Genomic DNA, 15,835 nt, shown 5'->3' with positions numbered 1-15,835 from the left:
CTCAAAACGCTATATTATTCTAAATAAATAAAGCTCATTCTTTCTTTAACTGCTTAATCCAATGAAGGGTCACGGGGAAGCTGGAGTCTATCCCAGCAGTAGCAGCAAAAGGTGGGATACACCCTGGACAGCTTGCCAGTCCATCACAGGACAAACAACCACTTACACACACTCACAAGGGCAATTTAGAGTAACCAATTAACCTAATATGCATTTCTTTGGACAGTGGGCAGAGACTGGAGTACCTGGAGAGAACCCATGCACACATGGTGAGAACATGCAAACTCCACACAGAAAGGCCAGAGACCAAACCTCACCCTCGCCCCACCTTAGGACTGAACCAGCAACCTTCTTGCTGTGAGGCCACAGAGCTAACCACCATGCCACCATGCAGCTTCTTAAATAAAGTTCAGTATAGTTTAAATTGTTTGCTGATGGTTAAAATCCTTCATTGCTTCAAAAGGTAAATTTGTTGAGCTTTCTTAGATAAAGTCTGCGTTTTGTAAAAAGGAGAGACGTGTCTTATTTCATTCCTGTATACTTCAATACATACTCTTCTGCACTTTGGGCAGTTCCTACTGTTTTTAAAGTGCTTTATAAATAAAGTTGGCTTAGCTTGGCTTGGCTGGATACCTGGAAGCTGACCTGCTCTACAAAGTGACCCTCGATGGGTCACCCAACGCTCCAGTTGCAGTCGAGTGGTTTAAACCAAGATGTCAATAATGTAACTCTACTCAACAGTCCAACTGCTTGTTAGGATGAAAGCTGCTCGGTGGGTGACAGAGAAGAGTAAAGCTGAGAAATTTGTTGTTTTAGATACTGCTTTTTATATATTTGAGAAATAAATTATATTTATTAGGTATGACAAGATAATCCAGTGCTGAAAAAACAACCTGTTCACTGTAAAAACCCAAGCTACAGATTTTTTGAGCAAATAAAAAAAAATGTGAAAAAAGCAGAGCAAACTCTTAATGGCAAATTTTCAAATGAGCTGCTCAGTACAACTTTAGATTATGATTTGTGCCTCCACCCTGGCCTCATAGGGTGCACGGTGCTTCACATCCACATGAAATCAGCAAGATGACTTTTAAACTTCTTACCTTTAATCATTTTAGATTGATTTTGTTTTTACTTTTAATTTTTACATGGAGCCGTCATTCATTGGGATCAACACAATATCTATCTATCTATCTATCTATCTATCTATCTATCTATCTATCTATCTATCTATCTATCTATCTATCTATCTCTCTCTCTCTCTCTCTCTCTCTCTATATATATATATATATATATATATATACATATATATATATATATATATATATATATATATATATATATATATATATGTGTGTGTGTGTGTGTGTGTGTGTGTGTGTGTGTGTGTGTGTGTGTGTGTGTGCGTGTGTGAGTGTGTGTTTATTGTTGCCTTGCCTTTTACTATTTCATTGCCATTTTCACATCATCTGTAATGCTGTTAATGTTTCATGTTTAGCACTGGATTGTCATGGACATGAAATGGCTTTATAAATAAAATAGCTGTTTGTTTATTTAAATATGTAAACATTCTTGTAATTACAATATGCAATGTATGTTGCAATGGAAATGTTTTATAGTTCTCATTAAATAAGTAATTTTTACAGACTTCCTGGGCCACACAGCAGTCAGGACTGCTAAAACAGTGATTATCTAATTCCAGCACAGTAAACTGAAGAGTCATGAAAACAATGAAAAGTGCACAAAGCTACAAACATGGCTATTTCTGCTGTTGTACGTACTTGCTTCAGGAATGTTGGCATGTGTTGACTTCATTTGTTTAGGATTGTAGCATAACTGTTCTTTCTTCTTGTAGATTGAAGATACAGAGATTTCGTTGTGCAGACTCATCTGGGTTCTCCCGACTGGAAACTGTGATATTATCACTTTGAGCCTTCCGTTACCTTACAATCCAACACTTTCCAAGATGGAAGCAAAGCAGTGATGTCAGTCTGAGTTACATGTTCTTAATTCATCATGTATCTTATCACCTTTACAGTTTTGTTGATTTTGTGGTCCATGTTAGCAGCTGTTGTGTTGTTCACCACATAACATGAAACCTGCATGCACAAAACATACACACTGATGGTATTCTTTCATAGTTGTCCATATGGATGCTATTTCTGAAATGACTATATGACAGTTTGGACAGAAGTAATCTTTGAAATAGAAAACATATCATGTTCTAGTCTTTAAAACCTACAGTTCTTTAGTCACAACCAAACCCGTTTGGACTATCATGAACAGCCAATAACATAATGTGGCTCCATGCATGGATGATATTCTTTTGTATTGTATTATTCCAGCTCTTGCATTAAGAGTGAAGCAACATCAGTAAATAAAGCTAGACAAAGACAGAACAGGCTGGAGATGGGGGAGGGAGAGTTTGTTTTTAAGTAACCGGATTTAGCCATGGGCCAATTTTACACTTTCACTTTGTGGTCATCTAAAATTTACAAATGTTTCAGCAATTTTTACCCTGGAAGTAAAATTAGGGGTTGATGCTGATGACTTCTGCATGGCTTAATACTTTCCCATGAAAAGTAAATGTGTTTGCATTGCAGCATATGTTTATATGCAAAAAGCAACTTTTCCATTTGGTTTGGGGAGGGGTTAAAGATTTCCCAGACCTCCGAGATGGTTCAGATAAAACCAGGAGAACATGGATCTATGAACGGCTCTGTATTGCACCCTCTATTAAAAAGGAATTTAAAAAAAAAAAACTGAATTATTTCAGAAATGTTTAAAGATGACAAAAGAATCATATGATCAAACATGAAAAATGAAAGTTGACTGATCAGAAACTCGTGTTTCCTGGTAAGACGCTTAATATTGTCCTCAGCTGACCACAAAAACCACTTACAGGAAAATAATTCATTTAGTCACGGAGGGCATGTCTATTTTGTGTGTGCCCCTGTTGGTATGAATGTCTACGTGAGTGTGTGAGCGCCACCGTGGAGCTCAAGCCACAGCATACTTTGTAAAACCTTTGATAAAGTGATCCCTCCAAACAGCATGCAGCCAAGTACTCATTAATAATGCATGTTACATTCTGCCACACACTTATTTATGGAAGCATGAGTAGCCACACACTTGTTTCTCACACACCTGTGGCTAGGTAAACTGTGGCCTGCAGAAGGCCATCCATCAAGCAGGAGAGATCAGACAAGGACGGTAAATAAATGAAAGGGATGAAATGCAAAGTGGGCATGAAAAACTGAAACCAGTTGATAACCAAGTTGAAGCAGCTGGAGCGCCTTGGGCTTCCTCCAATTGATACTGCAAATCCTTTCTACACCTTTTTATTTATTTATTTATTCCAAATTATTTCTTTATTTTTAAATGCACTAAACAATAAAGGAAACCTCAGTTGTAATGGAAACAATCCTTTTCTGTTCTATAGGTAAACTTGCAGCAAAGTGCTTCTTATAAAGGTTTGTCAACAAAAGTTACTTTAAAGCACATCTGAATTCTGCAGGGGACAACTTACTTAAATTGTTGTGTTTATGCTCACTGGACAGTACAAATGTTGTAAAAGAAACAAAACAGGATTTTGAAACCAACAATAAAAGGATTTATTAATTGCAACTTGTGATTTTCACCTCTATCCAAAAGTCCACCAATCAACAGTGTCCTCATTTGCACTTCCTCCGCAGCATCCGGTCATCCATTTATCCCCACATACATACATATAAAACCTGAGTAAAAAGAATCCAATACCAGTATACCTTGAGTTTAGTCATAAGAGAAAATGAAACACAAAGACACAGTAATGAATGAGACATGATCAGTGTGAGAGTTACTGTTAACATCATGCAAACCAGAGGCCCACCTACCACCATGCCACCTACTCCTATAAACCCCTCACACACAAAAATGCACGAAGTAAACCACCCTAACAGCCTAACCAACTCCTGTGTCACTTTGTCCGTGCACTGTTACCAATTTTTCTCTGTTGCTTACTCGTCATGTGGCACCGGTATTTGGAAAATTGATAAGAACACCAGAGTCTTAACTTAACATATACAGAACAGTCTCTTGGCAGAAGAAATGTTTAGGAAAATTCATAAATAATTCTGTTCCATTAGCACTAATACAACAATGACGAGCCCTTATAAAGGCAAGGTAAGGGCTGCTGGGAACTCGCTGTCAATGCATAAAACTAGTTTCAAATTCAAAATATGGATGTGCATCTCTGACCTACTTCAGAATGAAACAAGGGGGTGGGGAGTAAGAGAGAAACTCCCCAGGGTCAAGACTTTCATTATCACATCCCCAGCTACAAACAGAAAGAAAAAGATCTCAGTCCACAGTGTTGTGTTCTTTTGCGAACATGCTTCACTCACTGTCTGGTTTGTAGATGATGCAGGAGATCCGGCAACAATGTCACAGATATATTACTAAAAAATTAGTAGTTACAAAATCACCAATGTGTCCATAACACTTTCAAGGCCGAAACCTCTCTTACAGAAAGTTATTCTGGCAAACAAATTCTGAATAAAAGTTTCTCTGCTGAAAATCCAGTTTATGAACTTGTTATCAGATACATGTGGTGCCTTTTCTGTTGGGATGCACGTCATGAGCAGAACATTAAACTCCATGGGTGAGCATTTCTGGCTCTGACAACATTCTCAAAAGCTTGACATGAAAACATTTACAAAAATACAAAACAGTTGATTTTTCATTTGCATTTAGCATCACATTATTAAACCTCTTGTACCCAATCCATCGCTGATGACGGGAAATGCCACTTTTAATATCACCCTTTGGTCATAAGAGGGCCAACTGTATCCTAATGGAAGTTAAAGGCTCATAATATGCGTATGCTCTGCTTTTCTCAAAGGTTCTTCTTCCTCTTCTGTCTTCTTCTTAATAATAATAATAAGAAGAAGAAAAAGACGAAGAAGAATTGTTATTACTATTATTTACTTTTCACTTGTCACCAACTACTGAACTTAATTATGATTATTAATCATGTCTTCAGTGTTTTTACCAGCACACTCACATTGCTTACTACCCTTAGTCCACATAAAGAGCAGATGGAAAAGTGCTCTCCGTCATGGCCCTTCGTTAATTGTTCTGTGCAGCATCAAAATCTGCGTAAACTTGCAAACTGACAGTTTGTTCTCCGCAGTGAAAAGAGCCTTACCTCCAAGGCAGCAGACCTCTTCCGTAGCAGCTGTTCTATGTTCCTGGCCGCCCTGTCCACCAGCTCCTCTGCATCATTTTGCTCCACGGTGTAAAGGTGCTGGTTTCTCAGAAAAATCTAGACAACGGAAAGATACCATACAGTGTAACCCGTCATTCACAGTCATCTTTGAATATATATACTTTGTTGTAATTAAATGAAATATACTAGATTTTCTTTGGGAATAAAAATGCATGATTATTTGCAAGTGTTTCTTGTATTTGGCTGTTTCTACCTGAGTGAGGCTCTTCCCAGCTGTGGCTGTGTCTGCCAGGGTGACAAGCTCTTTCTGCATTTTATCAACCCAGTCTTTGATCCTGCGGGACGAAGCAACACACACAAGCGATCTTGTAAGTGAGATGTTGCCGGTTTAAAAGAGACACCACAGGCATTTCACAGCACAATTAAACTGTCAATCAAGCCATCTTATAGCTTACATCTATCATCGAACATTACCATTCCGTCACACAGCATGAAAGCAAACAAGACCGAGAAGAATCACTCTCATAGGTGAGAGTCAGATGTCAACCAATCAGACTTGAATCTCCAGGAACAAAGTCATTTAATAAAACATGTGTCACTGGCTACCACCCAGTATGATTACATTTTGAGTTCAAACATAAACTCAAGCAATCAGATAAGTGTCAGATAGTATTGTGACTGAGGACAGTGATGTGAGCGGACAGGCAAGAGGTGAGTGGCGCCCAAGATCAAGATGTCTTTCTGGATATCAAAGATCTTATAGAATTGATTTCACCTTGCTACCCTAGATTTATACAACTCAAACGTGACAACCACTCTCTTGAATAAAAATGGCTAAGATAATACAAAATAAAAAAAAAAAAAAAAAAAAAAAACGTTTTCTTCTTTGGTTTAGCGATGCTATTTCCATGGCAGTAAGATTGATCACTCAGTGAATCTACTGAGTAAGATTCATTCATTGTACGCCACTATGAATGCCCTAAATGAGTCTCTTGTGCACATATGTAAGAAGAAGATCCATGAATATTATATGAGATAGATAATAAGTTGGCTTGGAATACAGATGTTCTCATTGTTATGCATCCACAATAACACTGACTCAGCTGTGACCCTCCCCAATGGTAAAGACCCAATCACATCTGCGTGTATAAAATGTAGCATAAACTTTGAAACACTGATTTTTATTCTCCTGTGAATAATAATGCTGCAGTGGAATAACAAACATGTCGGAGCCAAAATGCGCACAAAACATTGACTGTGACACGGCTAAGGGAAGTTGAAAGAGAGACAGTGTAAAGAAGATCTAAAGAGCAAGAAAAAAGGAGGAAAGAGGCATAAGAGACGCAAAATACACAGTGGATTAGGAGAATTCAGAGCGAGTACACTTGAGGAGAAAGATGAGATACTTTGCATGAGAGGAAATACCGTACTGGGACAGCACGCTCAGAAAGTTACCAGCTGAACAGTGAAAGTTAAGATGCCTTGATGTTTGTCTTTCCAGTGCTAACTTCCAATAAGAAAAGTTGTTTTTTTTTTTGTTTTTTTTTAAAGTTGTATCATTTTGGGAAGGTCATGCTGTTGTAGGAAAATGATGAAGTTGTTGTGAGAATAGATAAAAAAAAAAAATTAAAAAAAAAAAAAAAATTGCATGCTTATCTGGGTACAGTGTAAAGACACCAGAACAGGGTTGGGAGCACAGTCTGTATCTGTTGGAATGCTCCAGTTGTGACAAATATCTGCAGAAACAACATTTGATGCTGAGATTCAGTTGTCGATTAACTGAGGTAATGTAATACATTAAGTATAATGTATTCAGGGAATATGGGCAACATTTATGATTCCATGAATGAAACTATGCAGAAATAATAATAACCACATTTAAATTTAATTCTGAGGTTAATATGTTCAATTATCATATTTCTAACTTTAGTAATGTTGCAGATCTTCTCATCTCTTGTGTATCTTCTCTTTTTTTTTTTCTTTGTTTTTCTGTCACAGCTTTCTCTCTTAAACTCCTCTTGATCTCTCAGTCCCCTGGACCTCTTGTCCTTGTCCCTAAATCTACAAATTGCAGGTGTTTAAGTGAACCCTGGACCTCTAAGCTCAGAAAGCCTAAGGCACTGAAGACTCAACCTCGGGTTTCTGTGTGTGTGTGTGTGTGTGTGTGTGTGTGAGAGCAAGTGTGTGTATGCGTAGGTGTGTGCTCCCAGGGACCTGACATTCAAGTAGAGCGTTCCTTTCTCAGTTTAACTTTCATCAAATCTGCTGAAACTTGTGTAAATCTTTGAGAAACAACTATCAGGTGCGAACAAATGGAAAAGAAAACCAGGTTTTATTGCAGTATTTGTGCATGTGTTGTTCCATGCACCCAATATACACACCTGGGCCCAAAGAGATTTCCACCTGGCAGGTAGATACAAGCCTCCTATTGAATATTTACTGCAAGGAAAATCATTTTCCAGCTGGCAACAAGTTATTTAACCCCAACTGTTCATTTCTTAAACAACCATGCTGAGAGACATGACCTGTGGTCATGGAAAAGATGTTAAGTCTGTTTAAGATAGGTTCAATCATCAGCATGCATCAAGATAGATGATGTGCACTGCAAAAACTCAGCCTTAAAAAAAACAAGAAAAAAATATACAAAAATTAGGTAAATGATGCTTAAGATAAGACAAATTATCTGCCAACCGAACAAGAAAATTTGGCTTATCAAGACTTCCCAAAACAAGTAAAAATACTCTTAAAACAAGAGGAACTCTCTGGCATAAAAACTAAGAATTATCTTACCTTTAAAAAAATAAGCATATGTGTACTCAATTTAAGATTTTTAATCTTAGATTTTAGTTTTTGCAGTGTGGTCAGAAGAAAATCCTGAAATATGGTGATCAATAATCACTTCAGCATTTAGTGAAACCAAATGGAAGAAAAACAATAGAATGCAGGACTGTGTTTAATGGTGAAATTAAGAGCATTTCCGCACAAAGTATGTAAAGGCCACTCAAGGACTGAACAGCTGTGGAGCCATAAGAAAAAGGCAAACGAAGGGATGCATCCATCAAGCCTTCCTTACTGTCCAAGCCTGTGGGGGCACTGCTGTGATGTGGGGTTGCTGCAGTTGCTCAAGTTTAGATTCAGCAACGTTGTGTGTCTAAAAAAAAAAACGAAGTCAGCTGACTACATGGATAAAATGAATGAGCTGGTTATTCTATTAATGTGTTCTTTTGTTCTCCAATGCCGCAAGCATGTTCCAAGATAACATAGCCAGGTTTAACCAGTCTTAAATTATGCAGGAAGGGTTCTGGAAGCAACATTTTGACACACGGATTGGCCACCACAGAGTCCAGACCTGAATCCAATGAGAACCTTTGGGATGTGCAGGATATGACGATGAGCAGTGGTTGGACACGGACATCATCAGCACAGGTGTTGGTGAAACATAAATGGGCCGCTGGATGGAAGTAAGTCATGTGATGTTGCAGAAGCATATTAAAACAATGCCTGTGGCATATACTAAACTGAAGGGGGTCCAACAGAATATTAGAGTGTAACATTCATAACATGTATTTTTGTTTGGTTTTTTTTGCTCTAAACTTCTTGTTAAAGTCTTTCTCATCAGAGCATAATGACTCCATACAACATGAAGCTGAATCTTTTGTCTATTTGCTCTGTTTATTTTACTTTGCTTGTATGGAAACGAACCAAACACATGGATACGTGCCGATTTTTTATCCACAAAGTGAATTTATTATACTCAATAAACAGAAAGTGTCCACAGCCGTGCAGCTGTAACTATGTATGATTAACTGCAGTAAGATTTTCTTCCTAAATAGATGTTGAACTGGATAATTTACCCACAGTTACAGAAAATCTCAGCACATTAATTCATCGCCCCTTAAATCATACATATTTAAGCAACTCTACAAGCCTATAATAGCACGAGGTGAAGCATCCCCTCAAATCATCATTCATAAAGTCAGATTACCTGTCATGTAGACATGTAGTTAGTTTCTTTTTTATTTTCCCTGCTAATAGCACGTACACAAAAAAAGGTGGGTTCTCATCTGAGGCTGAAATAACAATGTGATTCAGAAAAGTAATAAAATGCAATGAAGTCAGCGTAGCTGAGCTGAGGTGGCAATATTTTTGCTCCGGTTGCTGAGCTTTGATTACTGCAGCCTGTGGTACAATGCTGGATAATTAAACACACACACGCACACACAAACACATGTACAAATGGCAACTGGGTCAGACATTGCCCTACATTGTTTTACAGTCACAGGAAGAGCAAATGAGTGCGAGAACAGAATGAGAAGCAGCCAGACAACATAAGACAGAGAGAAACAGATGTTGCCATATAATCACTTTGGAACTAAGGAGAGTAATGAGTTGACCCATAATGTATGCGTCAGTTGGTGGCTGTGTTAAACTACACACTAATTACACATCATTACAGAGGCAAAGTTGTCCAGTCCAGGCGAGAAAACCAGACTACGGCACGGAAACGCTAACTGTAATGCACCAAAGGTGACTTGCGGTGCTCTTCTCACATTTTGTAGTAACATCCAGGAAGCAAATGCAAGTTTTTCCTCAGCCTGACACACACACTAAAGACACTAAACACCTTCAAATGACATATTTTGGATTCAACTGTGATTTCAATCACATTATCCTTCAAGCATGTTCAACAACTTGGATTGAGTTTAGAGTTCAGTTTATACTTGTTGGCAAGGGTTTAGTGAAATAATGATAATTAATTCATGATGTAAATGAAGCAACTCCCAGATGATGCTTTCATATTGTCAGAAGAGATTTAGTCACAGTCAGTTTTTTTTTCCATGTCTAAACATAAAAAGTAAAGCAAAATGTTTTCTCTTCAAAGCAGCAAAACAAGAAATATCTCTTATTATAAATTAACAATCAGTTACCTGTCCATGTTTTTCCCCCAACAATCTGGTAAACTGTATCCAAGAAAATGCTCTCAGCTAGTTGTGTGTAATTGAGCTCATTTAGACTTTTGTGCTCATCTGCGCGATTATAGATTCTTCTGCATGCTTCAAAGAAAATCCCCTTTTTTGGAGGTTTTTCTGTTGTTTTCATTCAAGACAGCGACTCATACCCCCTCAATGCTTTTCCTGCAGAAACTCGGGATAAAAAGCTACTGATCACTTTTGTATTATTGATGTATTTATTTATTTTTTTTCAGTTGCTTAGTGGAACATTTATTGTGTTTTCCTGTTTTTGTATTCCCCTTACCCGTTCAAGAATAAGTGAAGTTCATACAGACTTTTTTTTACTGAGCAAAAAAAGAGCATTTCACACTCATTTTGCTTTGAATAGAAAATGAATTCAAAAACTAAAACAGAAGTATAATTTACCAAATAAATACAGAAACTGACTTTATAACATGAAAGTTGTGCAGAATTTAACTTTTAACCATGAGGAAATTCTTTCGTTTAGCATGTTTTGCTGTGTGCCACGCCAGGAAATTTGGTTTCAGTTTATGTCACGGTGGTCTGTCATTTCTGGCTTAAATACTGAAACCGTGGAGAATGCTTAAATAAATATTTACTGGTGAAAAAAAAAAAATTATAGATTCAAATTCCCTGGTCAAGTCAGGTGGCCATATCTTTATTCCAAACGAATCACATATGAATTTTGTTGCTGTTCCAAGAGTAAATGAAGACACGGCATCAGACACAATTTATATGATTCTGTAGCTATAAAAATGATGGACAAAAAGTTGCTTAAGTTCTATTTTTATATTTAAAACACACAGAGTGTTGATTTTGCATCTGTGATTCTGATGCTGTTGGTGATGATTCAGAATCCTTGCATCCTATAGGGGCTGTGCCTTTGATTCGGGCTCATTCTGAGTCAGATGCTCAATGAAGCAAATGAAGAAAATGAAGCCCCTCACTTATGTCTAAACAATAAGCTCTCGGAAACAAGAGGCAATGCGCGCGGCTCATCGGCTCCTGCTGGAAATGGGATTAGATGGACTCTACTTACACGGCGGGCGATGGGAACGGCGATGCCAAACTGCCCTCCTGCCACAGCAGGAGCACAAACACCCAGGCTCGTACCCTGCAGGTATCCATTGGAAGAAAGGAGGGGGAAATTCCCCGACGTGCGTCAGTATCCAATCTGCTCCGCGCCCAGTCGCCGCCGCCGCCGATGAATGGAGCGATGTGCGCGAGCGAGCGGCGCGTGTGGCAGCCTGTCGCTCCCACACAGATTAACGAACCCTGACACCTCTAATCTGATCACTCGGCCATCCTGCGCTCTAACAGGTAGGCTGCTGGAGAAGGGGGATGTCAGACTCTCTGTGTCTCTCTCTCTCACCCTCCCCAGCCGCCCCCACTGCTTTTATGATAGACAGAAAAAAAAATGGTGTGTAGGCTACTTTTCATGTAACCTTACGCAGCTGAAATTACCTCCATAATAACCCAAAGCCTAATGAAATAGTATAATAAATATCTATTTATCTTTTTTTTTTTACCCCAAAAAGCCTTATCATACATTTTCAGTCCTTCCCCACCCGGTGAGGGCTACATCATATTCCATATTGTGAGTCACAAATTGTTCTTTGCTTCACCCATGAAGAAACACCTGCCACAAGGAGGGTCTGGCTATACCTCCTCCCACCCAAGCTGCACGCAGGTTGAATACAGATTGAGGGAATAGTGTTTTTGAGATGTTCATTATTGTTATTATCTTGTTTATTTTACATTCAAATCCCTGAAACTTGGGAGGTATGAGCAAATACAGCAGCTTTGATGGCTTTGTCAGGCGTTGTGCCGGCAGGAAAGGCTGCTGTCCCACATCAGAATGACTTCTGCGGTGACAGATGTATTGATTTCACACATTCAGTGGAACATCTTATGAGAAAAATACAGCAATAGCCCGATGAATTTCAGAGCCATCCATCATACCTGCTTTATGAGATTGAATTTGTGACTATGTGCTGCTCATCCCAGTACCAGCGGATGAATGATTGGATTTACTGAGCCCAGTGTGGAAAAGGTAAAGAAATAAATAAAAGTTTCTGTCATAAATGCAAATGACAGACTATCAGCACTTTAAATAATTTGAAATAATCTGACAACAGTGGAAGGATATTAACATGCTGTCTGTGTTTGTGCACACATGTCTGTCTCTCTGTGTGTGTGTTTGTGTGTAATTCAGGCCTGGAGGGAGGGCAGGGCAGCAGAAGCAGGATGCTTGGGGATTTGGTTATCAATCGTTGCTTGGCAACCACACACCATTTCTCTTGTCCTCTCACCCTGCCCTCCTCCCTTTCCCCTCATTCTCTCTTTGTCTCTCCCTCTCCACCTACCCAATGCTCCGACTGCACTGTTGCTCCTCTCCCCCTTCAGTTTCTTCTCAATTCACATCCTCACACTCTCTGTCACATCTCCCATTCCACATTTCCTCTCACTACACCTTCCTCACACTCATTTCCCCTTGCAAAAAAACAGATGCACCTGCTGATGGAACAGGAAAAAAAAGTGAATGATGAGCACTGGAGAGGCGGCTCATAGTGAAGGAACATGCTGTAATAGTAAAGAACGTCTCTGAAAGGACAGAGGAATGGAGGTCTTCTTTGCAGACAGCCTTATTCAGTACCTTTTCTTTTTTTTATTAATTGAGAGAATATCACATTTCACCCTGAATAAAATCATATGTCAGATTGTTCCTCTCATGGCTTCACTGCCTCTTACCCATATTAAACCTGGCATCTGTCAAAAAGATGCAGACAGACTGGATCCATCTCTGCGTTTCTGCTCAATGCACCATACTGACACAATGCTAAATAAATAAATAAGTAAATAAAAGATAAATCTCACTTAATACTAAGAATTCATGTTGTAAAACACTCATGGTTTGTCTAACAATGTTTTTTTTTTTTTTTTTTTTTTAATTTTATGATTACGGTATAAGTAAAGGAGACCCTTTTGAAGTTAAAGGGTAAAATGCTTTCTTTCATTTTCAAACAGAGTAACCGGCAGACTTATCCAATGATGTTTAACTACTTGTCCGAAAGAATTCATTGGTTAAATATCAGCAACCAGAGAATCACTCTGCCATCTGGAGGCAATGCGTTAACATTACAAGTACACTTTAAAATATATTAAGGTTCATTCAGATCTACATTATACTTTTATTACCAGAAATGAAACTAGAATTTAAATTATTTGAATGATTTAAGAACTCAAAGAATCAAAGAATTGATAAAACACGCAACTGTAACTCATAAATATGTATGCTATAGCATAGGTGGCTAATGGGTGAGACATATCAGGGCTGATATTAAAAGCTGACACTGGGCTACAGAGGCAGCAGACCCTGGACGTATAGTTCATTACAGTGTTAACATAACCATGCACACAGACACGTGTTATAACCTGCCCGTCCATCCATTCATTTTGGATCCCCCTCATTCAAATTCATGCTTGTATAGGAGCTGGAACCCTGTCAGAGAAGAGGTGAGTTACTTGATAAGGTCACCAGTCCATCTTATGGATATTTACATGGACAGCAATAAGAGAGAAAGCACACAAACTGCTGTTGTTATGATAATCAATAAGAAACTAAATAAAAATTAATCATAATGCAAAGTCCCAAACTGGGATAGGTATGTTGCTGCAAAAATCAGCACATTATCATCAAGTAATTCTGGATATCTGACGGAATATTGTTCAAACATATTGTTTTCACTTTCCAGGTGAAGTGGGAGATCCAGTAATACTTCTGTTATTGATCATAGATAATATTTTGATGAAAAAACATCAATTTGTTGCCAGTTTTCAGTCAGTCCCCACATGGTGAAATGAAGGAGTTTGCAGTAACCTTACCAGAGAGTTTTGGGCTTTTTTTTTTTTTTTTTTTTTTTTTTTTTTAAAACTCCAGTCAATAGATTAATATTAGAATTAATATAGTAACCATATTGGAATATTGGAATATTATTGATACTTTAACAATATTGGTAAAGTCAAGTTGAAATGATGTTATTTGTGTCATAAATTTATAAATAAAGCACTAGAGGTTATTATCCAGTTCAGTTTTGAATCCAATCAGCTTCAGACAGAAATTTGATCCAGTTCTGCCTCAGTGTGGCCATCTTTTGAAATTACAGCTAGATGAAATAAGAATTCTTTTATTCCAGTTCTTGATTTAAATTTACTCCAAGTGATTCAAATTTCAAACTTATTTGACAACAGACAAACATTTGGTTATTTTCGTTTTTAAAGTGATTAAATAGAGAACACTTTCCCCCCTGTAGTGTGAAAGGAAAGTGAGGAGAAACTTGAGTATTCCAATTTAATTAAGAATAAATTATAATTAAATGCTAAGAAACAAGTCAGGTTGCAGCATCATTATAAACTGACTACAAAGCAGAGTCCACAGGTACCACAGTGATTTGGCACTAAACTGTCAGTGTGAATAGTGTCTACGTAATTTGAGTGGCTATTTGCAGAGAGAGAATGCAGAGAGGACCTACAGGGAACAGAGGGTCAAAAATAACATGCACTCATCCTTGAACAGGTATAAATAATAGATGATGATCTCCAAAAGAAGGAATAAAGAAACAAAGGCCAGAAGGAGCAGGCACTAAAAAGGTGCCTTGTACTCGTGTTTAAACATGAGCTCACATTTCCCCAAATTCATTTCCAAAATGAAAAACAGAACAAAACACAACTTTGGGTATGCAATATAGCTCTTCTCAATATTTATTCTTTTGACTGATTTTTTTCTTTCCTTTGTTTTTTTTTTTTGTTTTGTTTGTTTTCTTTTACAGCACAATTTGCATATCTCAACACATCTTGTGTACAATCACAAAACCATGACATTATATGTTTTGTTTTTACACTGAGTGAAAAACAAGACAATTTTACAAGCATATTTCTTTACACTCAGCATACAGATAAATCAGATAAATCTATACATATTCTCTCTCTTTTTAAACAGAATCTTTAGGAAAAATATACAGACAAACCATCAACAAAACATGCAACATCCAAAACATAAAGTTTCAGACAACTATTGAAGTTGAATAGATTTTTTTTTTCCATTTGTGATGCTTCTGCAGCTCAGAGGACGTAGTTGCACGATTAGTCATTGGTTGACAGCACATGTTTAGATTACACTCTCAACTCCCCTTACACAACTATAGACACTCATTGCTGTACAGTTATAAGTCTTTTCTGTTTTTTTTTTTTTTTTTTCCAACACTCACATGCTCAAACCTCGGACAATATAAACATTCAATCATTGTAGAAAATAAACACTTTATGTACACATGTCAGACGACTTGAGTCACATTCACACTCCTCGGTACAACAACAAATGAAATGGATTCACGGTAACAGGCAAACAGCTGATCTAAGCAAACAGTATTTAGCTTGAGGGAAGTTTAATGAAACACGAGGGGCTAAACAGTCATGACTACGTATTGAGATAAGGTCTCACTGTACTGTGTACACCGACTGTTAAGTACACTATGAGCATAATGTAGGTAAGGGTGATTTCCCTTTAGATTGTGCATTGTGTTTAGGAACCCCAACGTTTTTGTATGTTTTTCTTTTGCCACATAAACACAAAATGCACACCACAATATCTTCTGCC

The 15,835-nt window shown here is 37.8% G+C and overlaps 1 protein-coding gene across 1 annotated transcript in view; it reads right to left on the bottom strand.

Moving 5' to 3' along the window:
* The window catches only part of LOC306770658 (voltage-dependent calcium channel subunit alpha-2/delta-1), a gene marked incomplete at both ends in the record, with an annotated part of 67,789 nt that extends 56,482 nt beyond the window's left edge, over nt 1-11,307 (bottom strand). Inside the window, 3 exons of the mRNA XM_079259551.1 lie at nt 5,186-5,302; nt 5,460-5,541; nt 11,219-11,307. Of these exons, the coding sequence (XP_079115677.1) occupies nt 5,186-5,302; nt 5,460-5,541; nt 11,219-11,307 (288 nt within the window). The remainder of the gene's footprint in view (nt 1-5,185; nt 5,303-5,459; nt 5,542-11,218) is intronic.
* Between the last annotated feature and the right edge of the window lie 4,528 nt (nt 11,308-15,835).

Source organism: Telmatherina bonti (assembly GCF_933228915.1).
Source record: "Telmatherina bonti genome assembly, chromosome: 2".
Classification (NCBI taxonomy): Eukaryota; Metazoa; Chordata; class Actinopteri; order Atheriniformes; family Telmatherinidae; genus Telmatherina; species Telmatherina bonti.
Note: the sequence above shows the minus strand (reverse complement) of the source record. Positions and strands in the feature narration are given on the sequence as shown.